At 33.9% G+C, this 24990-nt stretch overlaps 1 protein-coding gene across 1 annotated transcript; it reads right to left on the bottom strand.

Moving 5' to 3' along the window:
- Positions 1 to 5160: 5160 nt before the first annotated feature.
- Positions 5161 to 20346, bottom strand: LOC123526929 (prolyl 4-hydroxylase subunit alpha-1-like). The gene is made up of 12 exons (XM_053523809.1): positions 19613 to 20346; positions 17758 to 17915; positions 16387 to 16709; positions 15889 to 15940; positions 15238 to 15362; positions 13970 to 14143; positions 9853 to 9917; positions 9258 to 9351; positions 8977 to 9042; positions 7421 to 7462; positions 7080 to 7148; positions 5161 to 6069 (listed from the first exon to the last, which is right to left on the bottom strand). Exons 1-12 carry the CDS (start codon positions 19801 to 19803, stop codon positions 6046 to 6048), a joined length of 1383 nt encoding a protein of 460 aa, XP_053379784.1. The 5' UTR covers positions 19804 to 20346; the 3' UTR covers positions 5161 to 6045.
- Between the last annotated feature and the right edge of the window lie 4644 nt (positions 20347 to 24990).

Genomic DNA, 24990 nt, shown 5'->3' with positions numbered 1-24990 from the left:
ATAACTTACGTGGACGTCACCTAAGAATGAATTTTTAACAATCAACACATTTATTACTTGAATTCTGTGTCAAAAATTAAGTTTACTATTTAACTGTGTCACGAGTTTTATGGATATTCGATATTCCTTTACGGCGATCGAATAGATGTATACCCAACATTAAAGGAAGTCACGCTTCAAGTTCCACAGAAACAAGAAATGTCTTTTTAAGAAAGACAAAGGGCGTAGAGGTAATAATGTTTGGCGCATGGGAAATCATAATTAAACAGGATGTACTTAGAATAGATTTGGATATGTATCTATGAACACATGATTCATTTGCAAATGATTCAACTAAGCAGCAAATTTAAGTGATCAATAGACAGGTCAAAATTATTTGACGTCCTGTGCTGATTCTGAGATAATTTCGTATTGGGTCAGAATCCCCCATAAATAACCCACTAGCACAATATCTCGACCCGTATACGATTAGGTGGACTAGAAATAAAAATAAAACCAAGTTCTCAGTTTTAATAAAACTTTAAGCAGAACATCAATATGAAGTCAGTTGAACATTTGCAGGTTGGGAGAACTTTAATAACTGTTGAAACTTTTTATTTGGGTAATGTAATAGGTAAATACTTATATAGATGATGGAATAGTGATTTTTTAATTTAATTTGCACATTGCTGTTATTTTCATAGTCATTATTTTCATGAAATTTAATATTTTTCAGCTGACGTACTGGCCTCCGTTGCTATTGTTAATCTGCACTTACCAGAGTGAGTTTTCTAGTGAGGAACGACCCCTGGTGTAAAATTATGTAGCAGGGAATATCTCACTTACAGAGTGAGGTTCTAGTGAGGAACGACCCCTGGTGTAAAATTATGTAGCAGGGAATATCTCACTTACAGAGTGAGGTTCTTGTGAGGAACGACCCCTGGTGTAAAATTATGTAGCAGGGAATGTCTCAGTTTCGTGAAATAGTAACAAAAATTCGGTTGTTAATTTTTCTGCTTTTTTCTGCTTTATTTTCACGAAGAATATAAATTTGCCGGCGTGTGAAACCGCGTACAGTGCGAAACCGGGTACACTAACTCTATAGTTACAACCAGCCACCACTCATCTGTAAGCGAGGTACGCAACGGGGGAAGAAGTTTACTTTCGGTTTCTCTTGCGAAGATAAATAATAAAGACTTTGATATTAGAATAAATCATTTTAGTTTTGGGTAACAAAACTACTGAGTATCCTCTTTTTAATATGTGCCTTCTGATATTCAGTTTAATTTAAAACGTATTCTAATAAGCTTGCCTCTGTTAAAACCCTCTTACGCTAGAATGACGTCACGTTAACGTGCAGAGACGTCAATGTTTTTGTTCCGACAAAGAAAGAGCGCTTCTGTAATTTATCTACTGTTTTAGATTAAGGGCATATTAGAATCGAAATAATTCATAGTAAAATCGTGTAACACTATTTATACACTCGGTCGGTGATACGTCGTACAAATAATTTCACTCGGGCTGCGCCCTCGTGATATTATTACGCCCGACGTTTAACCGCCCATCGTGCATAAATAGTGATAAAACACTCTTTTGCTATAAATTATTTCTTAAATAAATGGTTTATCTTTTCAGCGCACACCTGTTCTGTGTCCAGATTACTATAGAATATGGGTCAAAATCCATGTTATACAGCTTACGCCGAAAAAAGACCATTGATACCCAGATTTATTCTATATACAAATCAAGAAATCTTTCAATATTTAGATGTACAGTTTTATGTTTCTGGACTGTATAACTTATGCACAAACATTCGGGCGTTTTATTACAAAGAAGGATACTTATTCAACAGGAAAACTACTTCATAAGTATAAAACAAAGTTATAACAAAGATTATATATGCTTTTTCACATGAAATAGTAATATTCTTAATCATTTTAATCACTATAACCCTTCAAATAAACTATCACAAAACGACAAATATTAGAGTAGCGCAAAGTACCCCATGCTAAAATCTTTTGAAGGAAAATTTATGTTAACTAGAGCGTACAGGTTCATGATAACATTGAGGATTACTGCCTTGTCCAACCCCGTATGACTGTGAGCTTTGTTCATTGATAGAAAAATAACTGAAAAAGCTAATTTAAATACAGAGCTAGTCACAAACCATCATTAATCCATTGAATGACTAAGGTATTTCCATATGACCTTTTTCGGATCAACTTGATCAGATCAATCAAGGTGGGTTTCATCACTTTTATCTGAGTCTTCCATTCTGGTCATAGTTTCCATATCAATACAATTTTCAGTTTCTTCTGAAGGGTCATCGCCTGTCTTTTGGGTTGGTCTTTTAACACGAAATGACAGATGTGCATAGAATAACGAACATCCGTGACACCTATAACAATGATTTCTTGTCACTTGTGGTATTAATTTTTGTGTTAATGATAAGTACAAACACAATTAAAGCGCTTAAATTGTACTTTCTAAAATCCAGATCGATACTAGTGGCATAGGCTCTGAATTCTGCGGAAGATGGCCATTTACTATGGTCATATAGACAGATATTGCTATTAACATTCTAACTGCGTACCTGACTCTTTCCCTGGATTTCTTTCAAAACAAAGTGTATAGGTGTCAGTTGGGCTAATACAAATGACCGGCAACAGAAAAGACGAAACAATGGCCTATCTCTGAACAGCAATTCTATTTTGAATGTTTTCAAGTCAGTCTTCTACTGAAATACAGTCCATGAGCCACAATTAACATTTGTGATTGATTATCAAATGTATAAGAAGTCATAACAAGGTAACACGTTGTTCTTGATGACATCATTCCATCAAAAACTGCAGACCCCTTGCTGTCATGGATAAGTTCGTCCTGCAAGTAGATTTTATAAATGGACGTTTCCAGTGTTTTGCTGAAATCATATTTTACTTTTAAAAGACCCTTGGTTAAGCTGAGGAAGAGGTGCAAGCTTTGGTTAATATCAACTCTAAACACAAGAAACGTACGTAATTAATGTAGGCAACTACTCATGAATCGATTGGTGAAATTAAACGGTAATTGAAATCCAAGTAACGTCTCAACTACACCCTTTGCCAGAAAATACTATTGAGTAAAACTTGGGAGCAAACAAAAACTTTTCAATACAGCAACGCTCAACTATTCAAAATCATTGTCACTAATACAACTGAAATCATGAAAATATAAACAATTTTAAAAGTACAAAAGAGGAAAGAATTCTAAGTTGGAACGTTCTCCTAGAGCTGTGATATTAAAATGAGATTACCGGCTACACCACAATACTTGCAAAGTCGAAATAGTGGCAAAGCTTTGTAAAATGCTATACAGAGCTACCGGACCTAAAAACTTTACGGCACACAGGTATTGTTACAATTAACATTGTTGTGAAATTACAATCCATATTATCACCAGAGGCTACTGAATACCAAGTATCTTACAAGAATTAACTTAATCGGGTAGCCGACGCAATCGCCGACGCCGATGAACGGATGCGTGCAATAATTCTACGTATTCTTTTAATAGTCGAGCTAAAATGTAAAAAGAAACATAAACTGAAATGCATGTATAGGTAAAATATAAATACTTGTTTAACTTCTCATTCAGCATGACCTCTTCATTAAATAAAAGAATTATGCAAATTAATATAGAATAAGGAAAACAATAGTAAATACCCAATATTACATCAAAGAAGAAATATTGCTATTGTATGTCAAACTAAGATATTACGGAAAACACGAATTCAAAGTAATTTAAAACATGAAATTAAAAAAAGATAATTGTTGTAATGATTATACACGTTCAATATGTTTAAAATTTTAACGGCTACTTACATATGAAATATCCGTATTTGGCTGTTTGCGACATCTGTATGTGGATAAGATACTCGTAACATTGGTGTCCATACATCAATCGTCTTACTTCCGTCAACTCGGTGAAATAGATACATGTACAGGAATTCCATTCTTCATATGCATTGCTTATTTGCTTTAGCGACCAATATAAAAATGAAATACTTGCAAATATTTTCAAATAAGTAAAACATGTTACATTAACAACGTCACTGAACACCATGGCATATATTTCAATGGAACCATGTAATAGTAAAATGCTTCAATGTAATTATTGAAAATAAAACATCCAAATTGTATAAAGCTTTCCCTTTTCTACTGGTATCCTATGTTGCTCTAAAGAGCATATAGCTATTAAAAGATTTACATTTTGTACTTACTATAAAATAAAACCATATTACTGTGCATATATTTCTCTTGAAATCGCCCACTGTTCGAAGACTTACATATAGAGAAAAAATAAAACGATTGTTTGAAAGTAATTTATACTTGCTATATAGTCATTCAATTGCTCACCAGACATCACTTTTATATCCATGTGCGTCATCTTATGCTTACACAAAAAATAAATAACAATGCAGACACAACTTGGTAGACGTTCAATGTCATTTTTCGGTGAAAAAAAAAGGAAAATTAAATTGCATAGGATTGTATGAATGCTCAATGATATTAGCTGTGATTGTTTTAGCTGGAAAACAACATCACAGTAAAACACAGATGCGTCATCAATTGTACCAGGAGTCCGTGTGGATCATACTTAGTTGTAACGCAAAGCGACCTACTAAGAATATTCGTACTTATCTTGAGAGGTTTGCTGCTTTAAGAAAATATCATTTTCGCTCCAAGAGGTTTTTATCTACCTTAATTGAGGGTTTTTAAGTTGCGTATGAAATATTAGCATTGATAGTTTATTACAGTACCTACAGCGTTAATGCTTTACTAATGTAAACCTGTAATATTTCGAAATAAGTTCCACACCAATGCTATTTTCTAAGGGCAATAACTTCACAATGAGAAAAGGTCAATGCTGAAACTTCGATTTTTTCTTCACAATGATACAGCTCGATTACTTATTTAACAACTATTCTGCACATTTTGACAGAAGATGGACTCAAACCCAAAGCCTATACTAAATTCATTTTATCTTTGAAGTGACAAAGTGAATTCGTTTATAGGCAGTCAACTGCAAATGTCAGAAATTATTTGAACCATTTACACTGGGGTCCAGTAATAATCATATTTAAGTCGAATTGCTATTTAGTAACAAAAGATATTTTAAGTTGCCTTAGTATGAAATAATAAACTATCAAGATGGAAAAATCTCTATGAAGTATAGAGGGGTCACACCCTACCGTTTCTTTTAAATTGAATATATATATTTTTTATATTTATTATATTTATATTTATATATTATATTTACATTTTTATATATATGTTTATATATGAAATCCGAATTTACAAAAATATATGGTGGATTTATTTCAACAAATATGTTAGCAAAATAATAGCAGACTCTGTTTGAATGAGTATGTTCATGAGAGATAGTGAAAAGCGCAACACCCATCACGCCCCATAGCGCGGACTTAAGCTGAACTCTACTACTCATTAACATTGTGTAGACTCCATGATCCCAAAGGACCAGAAAATATCACAACACTGATCTAAATAAAGACTGTCAGTGATTATTTCATTTACATACACAATGTATCTGTTCCTAACAGACTTTGCTATAAATTACAAAATGTCAGGTGTTTCAAACCAACACAAAATATTTCAAGTCTGATATACACAGCTGTTGATAGCAGGTAAAGCAAAAAAATATAAACGCAGGATGTAAAATGTAGATGTATTTAGTAAATATGAATAGGTGCCTGAATTTGATGAATAACGTCAAGCACCAGTATTTTGTCCAATCTCCGTATCTTTTCCTTCGAGCACACTATTGTACAAGCCATTATCAAAATTAACTGTCTTGAATGGCGCACTCTGTTACTCTGGCTGAAAGTATTTGATTCCAATCATTGTAATATTCTATTTTTGCTATGTCCATTTTAAATCGTCAAGTTTGCAAGGTCTAGTAAATTCCTGTCCTTGCTCTCGTATCCAAATATTTCCCACCCATTTGTCACCGGAAATAACTGGGCATGCTCCGTGTGCAGTCAAATAATTTCTTTCGCCATCTGGATGCAGGTTATACCAAAAACACCGCTTTACCCTTCAATATAAGTAGATTTTCATAATGCTAATTTCGTTACTTACCAAACAGCATGTCTTAACGCTTAGCCTTACATTTTGAGAAAACAATGTCAATATACTGATATATACATTGAATTCCGGAAAGGGACTGCATAAAGGGGCCACACTTTCGGACAGTTCATTGCCTTTAAAAGCTCACCATTTGTTATTTATTATGTTATTTATTTTTAAAGGGAATATTTCAACTATCCATCGTATGGTTTTATTTTTGTTTTTGTTGGGTTTAACGTCGCAACATTACAATTATATAACATATGGCGACTTTCCAGTTTTGGTGGTGAAGGAAGACGCCAGGTGTCCCTCTGTGCATTATTTCATTACAGGCGGGCAACTGGGTAGAACCACCGACCTTCCGTAAGCCAACTGGATGGTTTCCTCATATGAAGAATTCAATTCCCCGAGAGAGGCCCGAACCCTGCACTATATATTATACATGCAACAGTATAAAGTTCTGTTTTACATTGCATATATCACATATAGAACATTATGATAATATCTGTTGTACTTGTGCCTACTTGTTCGTGACAAAGGCCATTGAGCTTTAGCACATACATTCAGCATAAGCTATGTAGATGTTAAACTTGATATTAGGCTAGTGCTGTTTTAACGGTGTTTATGTATATACTGTTGTCCTTATCTCTAAACCAGTTTTCTTTACTGGAGTCTGTTTCAGTACTTTTTTGTTACCCGCAAAGATTTGTACAATATAAATATGCATCATTTGTAGCATGCATTCTGCAAATAACAGGCACCTTCTCAAATTCAATCAGGTGTAAAGGATATATTATCCTCTGTCAAAGAGTAAAGGTAAGCATCTCGTAATGGGACAGAACTCGCGTACTCTATATTCATGATATTGTGCTCTAAACTGCATAAACACATATTTTATTGTGTTTCCCTGAAGGACATGATGTATTGTTTTCTAAAAGATTACTATAAGATAAGTATGTGAGAAAATACGCTTCATACCGCCTCTGGTGCAACCGATACATCTAATTCGGAGAAAGCAGTTGCTCCGCCTTCTTCAACGTCAGTCAGCTGAAACAAAAGAAAACTACGTACAGTAAAATGTACGAAAGCATAGACTGAAAATTTAATTTTTACAATACAGTGATAAAAATCACGATTTTTCAACAATTGTGAAAAAGGGTTGCAAATGTACTTACGTATTTTATATGTACCTGTTTTTAATTTTACGTGGCCAAAAATTGCAGAACAGTCAGTTAAGTAATTTACAACATATTTTGTATTAACTAGAACTAAATTTATAATGGAAGGCGGAGGAGCATAAAAAATGAAACTGCACAAACGTATATCATAAAAGTTGCTATTCGGTTGTTCATCTTGTGATCCTGAAATGAAAAGAAATAGAAAAGTGACTTTTGGTTCATAAAGCTGAAAAATATGCTGAGAAGATTCATAAACTTTTGGACTTCAAAACATTAAAGGACAGCTGACAGTTTTTATAACAGTTTTGTATGCAACCTGTCTTATTACTGGAAGACTGTAAATTGGTAATACTGTATGTATCTTGTATCATGATGTCTTACAAAAGCGATTCAATATGACAACTTAAACACTATTTATTTACGTTTCTATGACTGGGTAATTTGTTTTCGAAATATTACAAGATATATTCTTATTTCCAGTGTTATATTTCGTTTTGATACTCTGTGCTTATCCGTTACATAAAGTCACTGAACGTTTCAATCTACACGATCTTGTTAAAGATATCAACGGCATTTTTCACTAAAAAATAATGTATTTTTGATATCTACCTCAAATGTAGAAAATTATTGGGAAACTTGATACTAAATATAGTAACTTGCGTCTCGTTCTAGAAAAAAAACATACTTTTGACTTTTTTCATTCAAAAAGGCACGGTGCATAAGAATATGCATGGTATAAAATACACCGTTGTTAATTTAAGAAATATATTTATATTTCAACTGTGCAGTTATTTTAAATATCCTAATGGAATTTTATTTAACATTGAAATTACTCAATTTCAAAATTTCCCGAATAAGAAACTTAACTTCCTGATCTGAAAGCTCACTAAATAGATTTATATTGAATTGTTCACTTAAGCTACACAAAATATTAATGAAACACTTTATAACATTGCACTGCTTGATAAATGCTAAAACAAAATATTTTTTCCTGATGCTTCACGAATACACAGTTTATACTCATACACATGCAGGTCTTGTTTTAAATAGTGTTGCTCTTAAAATTTTACCGGCTCGAAATGATTTTATGCAAACGTGTACATAATTAAAAGCTTTCATACCCACTGAACAAAACCATGAAAACCAAAAAAGAAAAAGACTTTTTCTTAGCTGAACAAGGTATATAATCATTATAATATGAATACTTCTAATTATAAATATAATATATATTATATATATCGTTTTTCTCGATCGGGAAATTACGTTTCATGTTCGAGAAACTTTGAAATTAAGAAATATAAAAGTAAAATGTAAATTTCGTCAAGACATTAAAAAGATCTGACCTGTAGAAATTGGGATAAATTATCAAAGTTTAACTTGACAATTCATTTAATGACATAGTGTTTACTCTTATGCCCCTCACAGGTCAAAAATGGTTTTGCTTCTCAAACGGGAAAATATTTACAATACTAAGTAACAAGTTTCCGGACGAGAAGTATGAAAAAAACATAAATTGATTTCCCAAACTGTTTGATGACACATTGAAACCCCGTTGAAAACATTTTATATGACATATTGCAATTCTAATTCAAACAAATTATACATTTCGTATAGATTAAAAATAAAAATATATATAAGGCAAAGACGTTGTCTCCTTTTATGTAAATTCATAGCTTGTAGTCCATCGTAGGCATTACCTTCTCATCAAAATCGAAAAAGTCTCTATGCGTTTCATAGTGTCCTCCAATACCATAGTTAGCTACCTAAATGATAAATGAGGCATGAACATAAAAACATTAAATTTAGGTAATCTTACATAAATATATAATGTCAATTTACAAAAAAAAAAAAAAAAAAAAAACGTTATTAATCTTATTCCATTCGGTTTATGCAGTTCCTAGAAATGGTAAAGGTCATTTATGACGACACTCGAATACACAAATGAAATGCACACCAGGACGTTGAATTAATCAGATACCTGAAACTTTTCAAAAGATTCCTGTCGTAGCATTGTCAAGGCTTCCACATATTTGTAAAATCTCAGCAAAGGGTCAGAGAATTCTAGAAACAGTCTGGAAAATACCAAAAGTGTATAATAACATTTATTGATTGATACGGAGATTCAGCTAAGAAAATTAGATAAAATATTTTACTAGAACATGTCAGACATGTAACGGGCTATAGAAATGAAGGTCTATTTCTCAGTAGTATTGTTGGCCATGTTCACATAGATATTGCTAGCTATGTATAATTTAACAGTACTATGAGGTGGTTCGATTGTTTTCAATACTCTTTGTTCAGTTGTATAACTGCTGCCACGTTACCTAATCATATTTCCAGAATTATGTTTCAGTAATGACTGTTCCTTGCAAGCAACTTACATTGTCTCCATATGATACAGAAGTGGAAGACGAAGGATGCCAGTCACAGAGTTATCGGAGAACATACACTGCGCTTTTGCCGTAGAATATTTTGGCATTAACTTTCTTTCTTCAATAGAGAACGTTACCTCCTGCTAAAAATGAATATATTTTGCTATTTTTCAAGAAATTTAACATTTTGAAATAAAATACCCCTTGCTTGTGCGAAAATGTGCTGTATGTTCATCCCCTACTCTCCCTACCATTGATCTGTTAATCTGAAAATAAAACGAAATCTAACTTTCAACCATTCTCTTCATAAGAGGTTCGAAAGCGTTTGTAAATGTTCTACGAAGGAAACATTGTAGACGTTTGAAATGTGAGAGATAAGGATCTTCCAATAAGGAACTGCGAACAGCTTTGATAACTGATTTCATCAGCTTTTCATTACATACCCATTTCAATTCGAAATAAATTAAACATCTGCACCATTTGCTCAAACAGAGTGCTCAGTACAAAGAACTAATAAATATTAAAAATGAATTATTCAAACAAAACTAGGGCTGCACAAAAATTATTAATGAAAGAAAATTAAGATGGAGATCGTTTGGAAGCATAGAATACATCCAAGCAAAGTAAAAGCGGACGCGGTTTGACTGAGTCTGTTCATGAGAGGTAATGGGTAGTGCAACGCCTCCCACGCCCCTAGCACCGGCTTAAGCGGAACTCTATTATCACATATTGAATGAATTCCATAATCCCAAAGGACCAGATAATATAACGACACAGAAGCCATAATTTGCATAATTAAATCTAATTAAATCCTGAATATTGAGGCAGGTAAACATGCATGTTCCTTGCACAACCTAAAATTAAACGATCATTAAAATTTACGCCTTTCGTATTTGCCTATATATATTCCATGATATCTATACAATAGAAATTAATCACAGTTTTGATTATATTAACAATAATCATAAAAATGGTAGACGGTACAACCAACATCCCTTCCTATTTATACAGGACGTGTCAGTGCTGTATTAGTCCGAATCAGTGTTCATTTGCACAAATGTAGATGTAGACAGAGTTGGTTAGTACGTCCTTTGAATTTCAATGTTTGAATCCATCTATCGGACATGTGAAACAAAGTGAGTTAGTACTTAAACAAATAATGCACATACATTTCAAGGACTATTTTTAAGGCTTGTAAAGGGAAGGGAATCTCCTCGTCGCTTACCCATGTTAAAGGACCAATACTAAGGAAAGTGAACATTTTAATTTCTTTTAAAAAGCACAGAAACTATTTCATTTTATTGGAAAATGAAAGTTGGTATGTAGAAATTCGAAATAAATCGCAGTATATGTACAATTATTTTTCTATGAAATATGAAGAAAGTTAAAAAGACCTGGGGGGTCATTCTGTCGATTCATTGAAATTTCAACATAATACACATACATTTCTTTGAGTTCCAAAGACCGTCTGTAAATTTTGACCTGCCAATCTTCATTATTTAGTGTCTTGCAGAAGTCTATGCACTGGCTATGAAAAAAATTGCCAACTCACTTTCCCTTAGTAATGGACCTTTAAGGATACATTGACCTGATACATTTTTATGCAAACACTGTATGTCTATACAAACGGACAATGCACAGACAATACAAAACAACGATGTTAGAGAGGAAGGGTGTTAGATCCATAAATACTTTGTTTAAACAGATAAACACAATTAATGGCTAGGCAGTTAAAGTACTGTACAATACAGGAATATCTTTTTGTATCGATGTATTCACAACTTGGCCCAACCTCACTGTACGGTTACTACACCGAAAGCCCATGAGATTGGTTATGTCACAAAAGACAACAAAGGAACATTAAGATATATTTTGATAATATTTCAAATTTATTTTCAGACTTTGTTATCAAACTCTGTTTACAATCATTAAAATGTCGAACACATGTATCTCCAAATTGACCAAGTGATCTAAGTTGTATTTGGCAGCCATATATCTGACTCAGTGTTTTCAAAGTTCGTCTCTAATTTTAATTAGTACGCTAAGTGCCCCCTTGCACAGTGGACACTTCATACTGAACCAGCAGAAGGAGAGGAACGATTAAGAATTGAAACTTATGCGCACAATTCCTCATAACTGGGAATTCAAACACGAAATCCTAGCACTTTCCACATTCTGAACTGGTAACTTAAAAGCACGTTCAACAGCTAAGCTGCAAGAGAAGATTTCGTAAGATACCATATTGTCGATTATAACGAAAGCTAGAGCTAGTTTACCAAATGATAGTTTTTAAGTTTTAATGGTTACTAATCGTTATTGCCAACAGGCAACTGACAAACTGTCCAACCTGAGTCAAATATTGTAGATATATAAACATTCGATGAATTTGTTTTAAATCAAATCTTACTAGCCTGCTCATGATCAAAACTAATGACCTGACCAAACTGCCATCGGCCTTGAACTCACACTTACATATACCATACACATAAAAAGTACTTTTGACTTATCTATTAGGAATTACAATGGTCTAGTTTGAAAACTATTCAAGGAAATCAAAAAGTGATTTTGACTTACCTATTAGGATTTACATACAATGATCTAGTTGGAAAACTGTTCCCGGAAATCGATATCAGCCTTTATTAAATTAAGATATTATCAAAATGTTGAACATCCTTAACACGGATAATTAGTTCAAGGCTAATAGGTCTCAGATCTGCCTTTTAGCTTGGAGACTTAGATTTCATAGTGTATATAGCTTTGCTTGTGTATTTTGATTTTGACATTGGTCTTTCGTTAAAGTATGTGAATAAAGTTGCTATCCTAACCGTATCTTGTACTTAACTATTTCTCCATTAGCTGTGTCCATACCGTTACAACCTTGATCCATGTAGTTGACTTCAGACCAGACGGATCTTTTACGCAAAGCTACCAGTTTTCTATGGCAGCTTGTTTATGGTCATAATCGACAGGATTTCATTACTTAATAGTTTAAAGCCCGCCCGCTTAGCTCAGTAGGTAAGAGCGTTGGTCTACGGATCGCGGGGTCTCGATCCTCGGGCGTGGCGTATGTTCTCCGTGACTATTTGATAAACGACATTGTGTCTGAAATCATTAGTCCTCCACCTTGATTTCATTGGGTGTTGCGTTACTTGCGGAGAAAGGTTGTCCTCGGTATCTGAATCTAACATTTTAGGTTACTGTGCCTGCCGTTACATGATCATGTACGTTGACAAAACGGACTTAATACGCAAAGCACCCTAATACAAATGAAAAAAATAATAGTTTAAGCAAGAACAAATTGATAAATTTGGACCTTTACACAATATTCTCCTGTTTAAAAAAACATACTGCTGAAGGTAAATTCAGCTAAACTTATATGATGTGTTTATCTATTCTGTTCGAGAGAGAACATATTGGACAAATCCAAATATACGGCTACCGGTATAATTACCATACAGGGGCACCTTATATATCCGTTTTATTTAAGGTAATCAAAACTAAATGCGTTCGGTTGACCGCAGTGGCATATGGATATAAATTCAATGTGCTATATAACAAAAAGACAATAGGCATTGGATCACTCTCATATAGTCATTTTGAAAGGTGTATATTTCTCGGTATTTAACGTATTTGATAGTTTTTGTTTTTTGTTGTTGTTGTTGTTGTTTGTGGTGGTGGTGGTGGTTTGTTTTCCGGACAACGGTCATCTGAACAAAATGACCTTTTTAAAATATATATTTTTTAACCTATAGCTCTTGAATTGGATTATACGAGAATCTATGGCCTCACGTTCACCTAACATAACATTTACGGTCTTGACTGAATCTTAAATTAAACTTTTGATAGTACTATTTACCAGATCTTCAATTTTAAATCCAGTTGCGACTAATCATCAATACTGAATAGTTACTTGAAGATAGTCATTAAGTTAACTTAAAATTTAGTTACAAATGACAAGTAAAGTTTCAATGTCAAACATAGCCGAGACTTTATTTTGTGAACATGGCCAGATAACTAAAAGATCAAGGACAAGTTACTTTTAACTGGCTTTGCTTTTCCATGTAGACCAAACTGAGGTATAAAAGCTAAATCATTACAAAATTGGGGTACTCGAGTATCAATCTTTCAACAGAAAGAAATTTCGGATACAATTGGAATTTTTAATGTTCCATTTGTACATATCACTTTGTTCTGACCGTGATTGTGGAAATTGATGAATCTGTCAACAAGGTACAACTACACGGTTGTATAATTGTCTTCCCTGACAGAAAACACATCAAAAGCATCTCCTACTTTTCAATCAAGATCGTTTACTTACCTGCGGTTTTACTAATTCGATCAATTTTGTGAGAAATTCTAAGTTGAAACAATCATGATAAACGGAGATATAAGGATCTTGTGACAGAACTTCGACTTTAGCTGGTTGGTATCTAAGTAGAGGATGCCCGTTGTCTAGATACATGCAAACGTGTTCCCTTCGTATATGATTCTTCTGTAAAACATATACATGTAACGTAAGTTGATACATTTTCTATAATTATCTGTTAGTAAAACAAAGATACACGCCCGATCATTTGGAGACGCTTGAAAACAGGAACTTCCACTTCGTTACAAATAGTCTCTGAAAGTGTTTATCAACACATTTACTTAAGTTTTCAGTATGTACGCTAGTTTGCTATATTTAGGCTCTTGAAGTGCATTCATTTTTACTATAACTCCACTCAGGCCAGTGCTAGCGGGGGGCGGGGATGGGGGAGGGGGGCATAAGGGCCGTTGCACATTTCATTGCCTCTCATTATAAGATTCAGTCAAAACCAAGTCTGCTATTATATCTCGTTGTTGCTTTCTATGCTTCCAAATGACCTTTCCACAGAATTTGTTATGTACAAAAAAGGTCACTTGAATTTCATAAAAGACTTGACCAATTTTGGTAGTCTCGAAAGGAAAATACTGATTTTCTACTTCTCGAAATCGGATATCGGTTTCTGCATGGAAGTTAACATTTGGACCACAAGTGAGCACTTGTATAAAAATTGAGGAAAATAGGTTAACTGACCGCAATTACATATTCACTTGATATTTAGCCTGCTAGCGGCAAGTGGTTTTGCCTTTGTGACCAGTGCGAACCAAGATCAGCCTGCACATCCGTTCAGGCTGATCATGATCTGCACTGTTCGCTATTCAATCAGAAAATTTTCAATAAACACACCTTCGAATAATAAATGGTACTATCCCAGTTAAATGATAGACCAATCCATTTTAGAACTTTAGCAGGGTAAAGGTTAATATCTATAAAATCGGCTGAAAATTTCAGGTCGTTTAAGATTAACACAATAAAATGATATGACTGCGTCAGTTAAAGATAAAGTATTTTTGTTTTGTTTTTTCACTCCAATTTAATAGATATATATTAACACATGTATGCACATGGACTTAAAACTATTCCAACTAGATTGAAGGATCTTATTGTTGTTAGATAACCGTTTTATAAATATTCTAATAATCGGTGTGATAGGACGTAGTGTAATTATCATATTTGTAGATTTCTTAAAGTCATGTTTATACCATAAATAACATTTAACTTACGTTTTCCATAGTCATTTGGCATGCCTTAGGAAAGCCCTCGTGAGGCAGTGGGTATCTGACAACATCCTGCGTATTGTATCCTTGGTAATATTTCATCTTTTGCCTATGATATCTGCTCCTTGGGTCTGCAGTTTAGAAATGATTGTTTGACATGAAATGAGCCGCGCCATGAGAAAACCAACATAGTCACAGTGGGTTTGCGACCAGCATGGATCCAGACCAGCCTAAGCATCCGCGCAGTCTGGTCAGGATCCATGCTGTTCGCTTACAATTTCTCCAGTTCCAATAGGCTTTAAAAGATATTTCCAATCTATTATTTGTAGATTTCTACAACCTTTCTGTCATAAACACACTAAATAGCTAGTGCTAAATTCTAGATAAAATACCAGAACCCTTTGAAAAGGTTTACATCTTGCCAATGCAGAATAAAAATAAAAACTTCATCAAATTAACGTGTAATGAATTTTAGGAAAATGCTCTACAGAACAAAATAAACTAGAACCATCAGATTCGGTGGTTATGCTAATGTCATTTTGTGCTGACTGAGTCTATTTAATGTGACCTATTCTTCATTAAAAAGCATGCGCATGGTTTCGCTGACAGGAAACCTGTCAACCGGTTGAAGCACTGTTACATTTCTAATATACTTACTACGTTCAAGTACGTATTCATAAAGCATGGCAGCTGTCAGTTCATATTTTACCTGCAACAAAAGACAAGCAAATCAATTCCATACCAAGAGGGGAGACAGAACTAGTTAATTGCATCAATGTATTATAAAAACGAACTAAACGCCCTTTAGTATACACGAGCTATGTGCAGATGTATCCCTTAACCCTTACCCTGCTACATTTCTATAATGAACTTGTCCATCATCCGATTTGGACAGCACCATTAACTGTTAAAAGGGGTGCTTACAAAAAAAATACTGGTTGAATAGCGAACAGTGCAGATCATGATCAGACTGCACAGATGTGCAGGCTGATCATGATCTACACTGGTCGCAAAGGCAGAATTATTCGTGTCCAGCATGGTAATGGTTAAATTACCATGTTATATTTATATGACATATGTTGATATTTATTAATATATACATGTATATTATCTATATTATAATTATTATATTATAATAATTTCTTTACTAATTACATTAAAAGCTACAGCTGCCGCCTTGCAGAGAATTTTCGTGTATGTAATCGTATCGTCCCCAGCTTCTATACGTTGCAACGCAACCTCGAGCCATTCTAGCGCCAAGTCTACTAGATCTGAGTGGAAGGCTACAATCATCATGTCCTGACATTCCAGCGCTGTCATTTTACGCCGATGTAGTCCGCGGACATTTCCGTCAGCCAGATCTTGTGTTTCTAAACCATAAACATCCTGTATACGTATGAATCCTTGAATGGCTCCTATTAGATCGTCTTTATGAAATGCTGTCAGTTTTCTTGCTAATTTGGTTATTTCATCTTGTTCTGTAATAAAAGATGATAATGTCAGGATTTGTTCATCTGTTATTATTGTACAGGAAGTACTGTTGTATAATTTGTGCTTCTATTTTGCACAGTAGCAATTCATTTCAATCGTAATTGCGTTTCATTCGAATGTCGTCATGCCGAGGGTACTCTCTGAAAACCATGTACAAAAGATACACTTTCTAATATTTAAGATAATGAAGATTTGAAACTGCTTGTAGAAATGTTCATTGCATTCGAAATAAGTATTCGAATTTCGAGTAACCAATGATTTAATTTTACGCAGTTTCACACTCCGCTCAAACTTCAATAAATAAATCTCTAATAAGCCCGAGCGGACCTTGTTTAAGGGCAAACAACGTTCGGAGGTAATAACTGTAATGTCCAATTAATCTCAACTTCTGGAAGACATAATAATACGGTGGATTACAGCAGAATAGTATGATAATAACATCTGACAAAATCTTCATGTCGGGGATGTTTTTTTTTTTCATATATGTTTTTGCAGCTCTGTCTGTCCAGAAAGCCCGAGAAAAAATCAAGAAAGGAGTAAATTTAGAGGGTTGTTCTTAATTAAGTACAATTTTCGTATTATTATGTGAAGTAATACGACTTCCTTTTCATTTTTTTCTCTATAATTACGACATAGTCATAAATCTCTGAAAATCTGATCTTCTAGAAGCGGCGAAATAACATATTATTGTAAAGAAAAGCATGTTCCAGTAGCGTTCAGTCTGCAGGGATGGATCTTAACTAGGAGATGGCAGTGCACATGAGTTATTAGTCATTATAGCAAACATATAGGACTGCAGATTTTATGCTACGAAAATACCATTTTGTGGGAAAAAAAGACGTAAATACAGGATGTTTATTTGCGCAAGTATAAATATTTGGCCCCGACACAACACGTACTGACAGCACTTGAATTGTATTATATATACATGATTTTACTCCAGTTAATGCATGCCCGGATCTTTAAAAAAAATAGCTTTTATACATGAATGAAAAATGAAAATGACTGATCTATATTTAAATACTGTTAAAATACCTTCTTCGTGCGTCTTCAGTTCATTTAAAAGGTTTGTTACACTATCATTGTACACGACGGAATGGTTTTTGAAGAATCTGTAAGCGTCCAACGGATGGTGAACATTGAATTCTGGGTCTTTCATATCCCCTTCCAGCTGATCAATTGACTGTACGAATCTGAAAATATGTAGTGAAGGTGAACATGTCTAAAATCAGTCAAAACCGTACATATTTCATTGCAACAATTTTCTTGCTTTAATTCATATTTTATGCACGAGAAATGTAATTTCTAGACATGCCCCAGTACAAATATCTAATGAGAGAGTAATCGTACATGAATGTCAGATCTTAATATGTGTACTCATTTGTTTTCTTGTATTAAAAACAAAACATATGCAGGAATTCCGTTGTTGCTTAAGTTGCGCAACTGTTTCTCTATAAAAACGTTACGAATCTTTTTATTATACAAATATCTACTCTTATTAATACTGTATAAATAATAAACATTTGTTAATAAGCATTGTTTAATTTATAACTATTGCCTTTAATGAATTAAGTATGAATATGGAGATATATAGGAGAAAATTCAATATATAGTTATATTGTTTGCGCACTGCACTTCCTGTCATTGCCATATATTTTTGCAAAAACTTTCATTTCCTTCGCTTCAGTGGTGCTTTTGTTAGTTTTCGAAAGTATATTAGGTACAAAAAGAAATGCCCTAGCTCGCGGATGTTGCAACTGCATTCCCCTAGCACATGAATGAGCATTTCTTTCGCATCTCTGTTGTACATTTTACAGATTTTACCGCACCAAAAGCAATATACTTGTGATGCGTCGCGAAGATAGGTCGACTTGCGGTTATTCACAGAAAAAGAGAACGGTGTAATACATCAAAATTGACCTTGGAATTTTACATATAAATCTTCAAAATACACGTGAAAATAAGGGATCAGTTTTGTCTAATTGCAATGCTGTGAATGTCCCTAATGAGTGTCACGTGACTGAAACAAATGGAATACTTACGTGCGTGACTTAGATAGAGAAAGAAAACAACAGTAAATTAATAGTCATTTCTTTTGTTATGTTAGTCTATCACAATATAGCGGAAAAGGGAGAACAGCAAACTGTTAATAAGGTCATGAGTCATTCATCCCCTGTCAAATTTTGTCATTAGTTTTCAAGATCAAAATATTTTTAATTCCCGTTCCTCACTTATATGAACTGTTTAAGTAAGTATCTTGGTAGGATATTGTAATGTGTAAATTCTATTATCAATAGTTGTGCTTGAAATTGTTTTATTGGGCTCACGTAAATAAACATATACATGCGAGTAATAATATTTTCTGTTTAAATCTTAAATTCAAATTTTAATTTTAAATTTTGAAACAAATAAGAATTAAACTGAAATACAAATGAATGATCACATAGTAAGTCAAACAATGTTTATGAATACATTTTGTATAGACGCACATCCCCCTTATACCAAAGTTCATATCATTTACTTGTAAAGAGTAAAATATTTTCTCCGCATGGAATCCACTCCAGAGCGTGTTTCCACTTTGTAAGTCATTCCCTATTCTCTAGGTTCTGACTATAGAACTGAATTGTGTTTGTTTCTTCATTTGAAGCATAATATAATTTGCAAAACATTTCATGAAGTAGTTTCAAAACTTTACTTTTTCAGTCTCGATTTGTAGAGTAATGTATATTAAAACGGAACATTTGAACGTTGTATATATATTCTCAAAAAAGTTGATAAGTCGTTTTCATTAATTTTTATTGTAGTATATATACACAATACAAAAATATACTTAATAATTGATATTGCTAAATCAGTTAGACTGCAATACAGCGTATCTTGAACAATTCACCTTTTCATACTAGCCAGTCTTCGTTCTTGACTGTCCAGTAATTGCCTAAGCAATGACACGGTATTGTCCTGCCGTAGCCTTTCCAACTCGTCCTTTATCTGTGACGTAGAGGAATATACTTCTGCTGCAATAAACTGCCCTAACAAATATACTATCCATACTAAAACACAACAATCATGCAGGTTTTTCATTATATATAAGTATTACAAAATTAAACTTAATTAAAATATAAACTATTTGTAATTGACAGATTCTAATAAAATAGAAATCTATATGCCTCAGGTGCAGGTAGTAAGTTTTCAGCCATCAAATAGACCGCAGTTTCCGTCATTTTTCTCGACCATAACCTGAGGTTTATGCGTTATTGTTGCTTATTAAAGCGTGCGTGCAAGCTAGCGTACGTGCGTACGTGCATGCGTCCGCTCTGTAACTTCTAAAAAAATGCGCGTCTATAGTCAAATTATATATTATCCTGGAAGGAACTCTTTTGTATTCTTGGATGTTTATTTGGCAGAAATGTTTCGTCGATGAGATGGGGTGTCGTGCGTATGACCCAGGTCCCTTATACAAATGTTAAGATCACTCTTAGATAAAAGGTCATGCCAAAGCTTGTTGACCAGAGCTACGACTTTGACATGCATGCAACACTGTGTCATGCCATGAATATACTACCACTTTAGATTCCCTACAGTTTGTTAACTCAGCGCCGGGTAATACACGGGCTGTAAACACTGGCCCCCACTCTTTATGGAGGTGAGTTGAAAAAAAGAGCCAGTGATACTTCTGAGGCGGCGCAATTGACCAGTGAGTTTATTTTTTACTTTCTTTAACAAATTTAAGTCCTTATTTCAAAAAAGGGACAATGCTATTCCACTCAGGATTGCTTAAACTTCTAATGTATGCAAGTCGATCTGCAGAGCGAATGCATTTCTTGACGTGAGAACTTTTGATCGACCTGCATACATAAGAAGTTTAGCTAATTCTGAGTGGAATAGCATTGCCCAATTTTTGAAATAAGGACTTAAATTTGTTACAGAAAGTAAATCAAAGTACTGAAAGGACTGATGGGGGCAATGCTTTGCAGTTTCAAGACTTGATGTAACCCATTCATGTCAGGGAAGTACATGCAGGCATTATGTAATGCACTTGTGTGTGGCAAGAAATGGAGTGGTCACAATTTAAAGAGTGCACAACAAAAAAATTTTATTAACTTTGTGTTCAATACACTTCTATATTTTGTTCAAAAGGTAAAGATAAAAAATCTAGTCTGGTTCAAAAGCAGTTGTTCATCGACAAACAAAATTGCAAGGTTTGATGAAATGAAAAAGATAAATCTATACAATGTTTTTCAATTTCTTCAATACTTCTGTTTGCACTCTATGTCCTGACATCATGTGTTCTTGACAGTCTAACAGAAACAGGCAAACTTTGTAACACTTTATGAAAGTTTGGAAAGAAAGTCAAAATATTCCAATATCTGAAAGTTTAAAGGAACAGGAATTCCTTGAACTGACGTTGAAAAAATCTAGGCTATGTTTTCTAAAGTGTACAATACTTATCAATTAAAAAGTCAGGAATGTTTTTTGTTACAAATAAGCATCATTTTAATAAGGAGTCGTCATTAGTTAACACAAAAACACCAGTAAAAAATATTTTTATAGATCTACCTTTTTTCCATTCCAACTATTGCTAAAATTCAGTAACTGTTTTCTTAAAAACATACATGATATATGATGATATTATTATTTATATTGTTTGTTATGTTTGTTGATCAAAATAACATTGTCTTTTTCAATTTTAGGTTATTTAATGTACACCTGTTTTTCAAACTATCAATATCATGATATAAGAAATACATTAAACACTATGAAAACCGTGATTCGTCATATCAATGAACCTACCGAACTAGCGAATACAGTTAGGTTCGAGTAAATTAGGATACGAAACGCCCGTGGAAAAAGAACAAGATTTCTGGTGGTTCTGCCTTCGAATATCACCATCAGAAACCATTTGCATCCCCAGGTATATGAAATACATTAAACTGGTAACATAAATGTATATCTGCAGGGATAATTACCAAGAAAATGAGGCCAAAATATAACGGGCACCTTTGGCAAGTTATCATCGCGGAGTGGTGGATTACCTCCCATAGCAAAAATTACCCGGTCTGAAAAATGATGAAATACGTATATGTACGCGCAATTATAACAGTATTTAGCGCACTTTTTACGTTAAACGATACTTTTCCTGCAGATAAATACCAGTATGATCAGCGTATATGGCGTGTTTTTTTTTTAAATAAAAATCTGGGAATGAATGTTTTCTTCGGTCCTTTTTCAAGGATTTCCCGAACATTATAATTATGTTAAACAAGTCATATACATAATGTTCTGATCTTTAGACTAAAGAATCGGGCACATGTTCAGTTTGGGAAATGCTATACTTTTCCAAAATAAGCACGTTTCTCTTGGCCCTATTGTGAGGTCGGATTTCAGGAAAAAGTAAAAAAAATATCTCTCCTGATTTGCGGTGGCGTGGTGGTTCCAATTGAAATTACTGCATGCCCGCAAGATTCTGATGCCATAACTTTTGACAACATCTCCATGGATTCAAACCTTCCCTAGATGTCATGCATATTCAGGATGCTCTCTCCAATTCACAATACATATCCATATCGACGCACTCTTTGCGAAATCAGCTATATCGGCGGTTTCTTTGCGTCGGCACCGGCTATTTTTTTTGCTGTAAACAGTACCCAGGTTGGTATGGGAGGCGAAAAATCGAGCTGCCATCCATGATCATAGGTATGCTGCTCAAAATAAGTAGAGCACGGAACATTAGAATGTCTTTTCTATATTTTATAGTGTTTACTTTTTAATTATCAGCGACTTTGCTCGCAACTCGATGAAATTTGTTGATGGTGTACTGACATGGAACACTAGCCCGACTTTTTCCACGGTCTTTAACCAGTTTTTGCTTTGATATCATACATATTTAGCGCACTATTTGTATTCATTTATCAATATTCTTCCAAATAATAAAGATAAATAGGCCGAAATGTAAATAGAATTTTTCAAAACTACTTACATTCGGTTTTGTCGTGGCACCGGCGGTCTCTGCATACCAGTTTTTTTTTCTTTTCTTTCTTTTTTTTTCGATGCACAGACAGGCTCTCTGCATTACGCACAGAGAGGCTCTAGGCTAATGACTATCTGGAAACATTATAGCTTGATTAATTTGGTGTGTTTATCTGACTTTTTGTAACTGCCAACCTGTTTATAGCAAAGAATCGCCGGTGCCGACGCAAGAAACCGCCGATAAAGCATATTTCGCAAAGCGTCCGCCAATATGGATATGCACCGTGCAATTGTGTATTAAATTTTAGTAACTATTTGAAATTCAATTCATTTTTATGCAACTTCTGTGTGGACAAGACATTTTGATTAACGATTTACAGCTGATTTCGAGATCAAAATATATGATTATACATAATAAACAATCACGAATAAGGACGGTCCGACCAAATACATAAATATGCCTTTAAGCTTTAAAATGTTCTTAATAGTTGGTGTAAAACAGAAGTAATATGTTTATAGTTGATTTTACGAATTCGAACAATGAGAGAAAAAATCTACTGACGATTATTAGATTAGATAATAATTACAAAAAAATCAAACTGTCAAATAAGTCATAAATTCAAACTGACGAATAAGTAATGAATGTTTTCTACCTATTCTATTTCAAGTAAACCACTGTATTTTTTATTTTATTTTTATTATTATTATCTTTTATATAGTATTTTTTTTATAAATAACATATCTCTTGAAAATATTTTCTTAGACATGCGAAAGTATTTCATTTCAGCACTCTATTTTCTGAAATAATATTTTAGAAATAACATCTACACAGAAAAGATATTTTAACAGATTGCGAATCGGGATCTATAGGATGTTGCCGCATATTTATAGATTCGCCTACTGATAAACGGTACTGATATCCGCAAACTGATAAAGTTTCTCCGTAATACACATTCACAACAGTGTCGAGGCACGGTGATGAAAAAATCAGTAATCTATCGGCTTATCAGTGGCGTTGCAATTCCTTAGTAGTTGCTATTTTCACGCAGAATCATGAACACATTTTTTTGAGCGTATTGAAACTAGTTATTAGATTTCAGAATAGGTCACATGATCAAAACAAGTGTCGGTTCAGAATCGATCACGTGATCAAATTAATCGTCTTTATTATTCTTACGCTTAAGAAGATCTATTATAATTTATATTTATAATGCAGTTTAGTTTTCTTCACATACTGTTGTTGATATAAAATGTGTAGATCTATTTAATCATATCTGGATCGAAAATATAATTGCAAAATGCAATATGAAAGTTATGTTTGGTAAATACTTTGGAACTTGTTTTCTGTGTGTTGTCAGTTTGGTCATAAGCTCGACAAGAAAATTGAAAGACGGTTTGTTAAATCTGGGGGCATTGCCCCCAAAAATAAACTCTTTCTTTGTTTACATTTCTCGTGTAGTTCCGAAAGCATCATTGGCTCTATTTTAACTCACCACCAAAAAAAGTGGGAGCCAGTGTTTACAGCCCGTGTATTAGTTATGAGTACAACCAGTCTACCTACCCGTCTACCTATCGTTTTCTTTGTTACCTCGCTGATCCGTGACATTCCGAAATATATAACATCGCTGCAAAGCATAGTTGTAAATACATGTACACTACTGACAAGTGCACAAATTAAACCCACTAGAGCTATTATTCATTAATTATGTTATAAAGTATATATCTATTTCGTGTATCTTAACACAAACACTTGATAATTTTAGGGATTTTATTCATTAATAGCTCCCTTACATCTTAAATGTTTCACCAAATAACTTCTTTATTTACACTACAGTTAGTTCTTTGATTTGTATGCCCCCGAAGGCGGGCATATTAAAATCGTTCTGTCCGTCCGAGCGTAAATTTGTAAATTCTCGTCCAGGCTGTAACTCTGTCATCCAAGAAGGGATTTTGTAATAACTTGGCATAAATAATTATCTTAATGAAATGACGAGTTTTGCGCAAGAATCAGACCCCTACTCCAAGGTAAAGGTCACGCTTAAAGGTTAAATGTTAGCATGGTCTGTTTTTGTGTCCGGTCCATAACTCTGCCATCCATCAAGGGATTATGAAATATCTTGGCATAAAAGTTAGCCATCATCAGACAATGTATCATATGCAAGTCCCAGATCCATAGCTCCAAGGTCAATGTCATACTTAGAAGTCAAATGTTAACAGGGTCTTTTTCGTGTCCGGTCCATAACTCTGTCATCCGTGAAGGGATTTTAAAATTATTTGGCATAAATATTCACCATAACGAGA

The sequence above is a fragment of the Mercenaria mercenaria genome, chromosome 14, assembly GCF_021730395.1.
Source record: "Mercenaria mercenaria strain notata chromosome 14, MADL_Memer_1, whole genome shotgun sequence".
NCBI classification, from domain to species: Eukaryota; Metazoa; Mollusca; class Bivalvia; order Venerida; family Veneridae; genus Mercenaria; species Mercenaria mercenaria.
This window is presented reverse-complemented; position numbering and strand designations above follow the sequence as displayed.

Excerpts from the sequence above, each read along its gene's own strand:
- LOC123526929 (XM_053523809.1), bottom strand. The coding sequence starts at position 19,803 with ATGAAAAACCTGCATGATTGTTGTGTTTTAGTATGGATAGTATATTTG. Across the intron at positions 9,918-13,969 it reads TCGAATTAGTAAAACCGCAG|ATTAACAGATCAATGGTAGG; the intron begins GTAAGTAAACGA and ends TTTTATTTTCAG. Across the intron at positions 6,070-7,079 it reads TATCGGTTGCACCAGAGGCG|GGTAAAGCGGTGTTTTTGGT; the intron begins GTATGAAGCGTA and ends CTTATATTGAAG.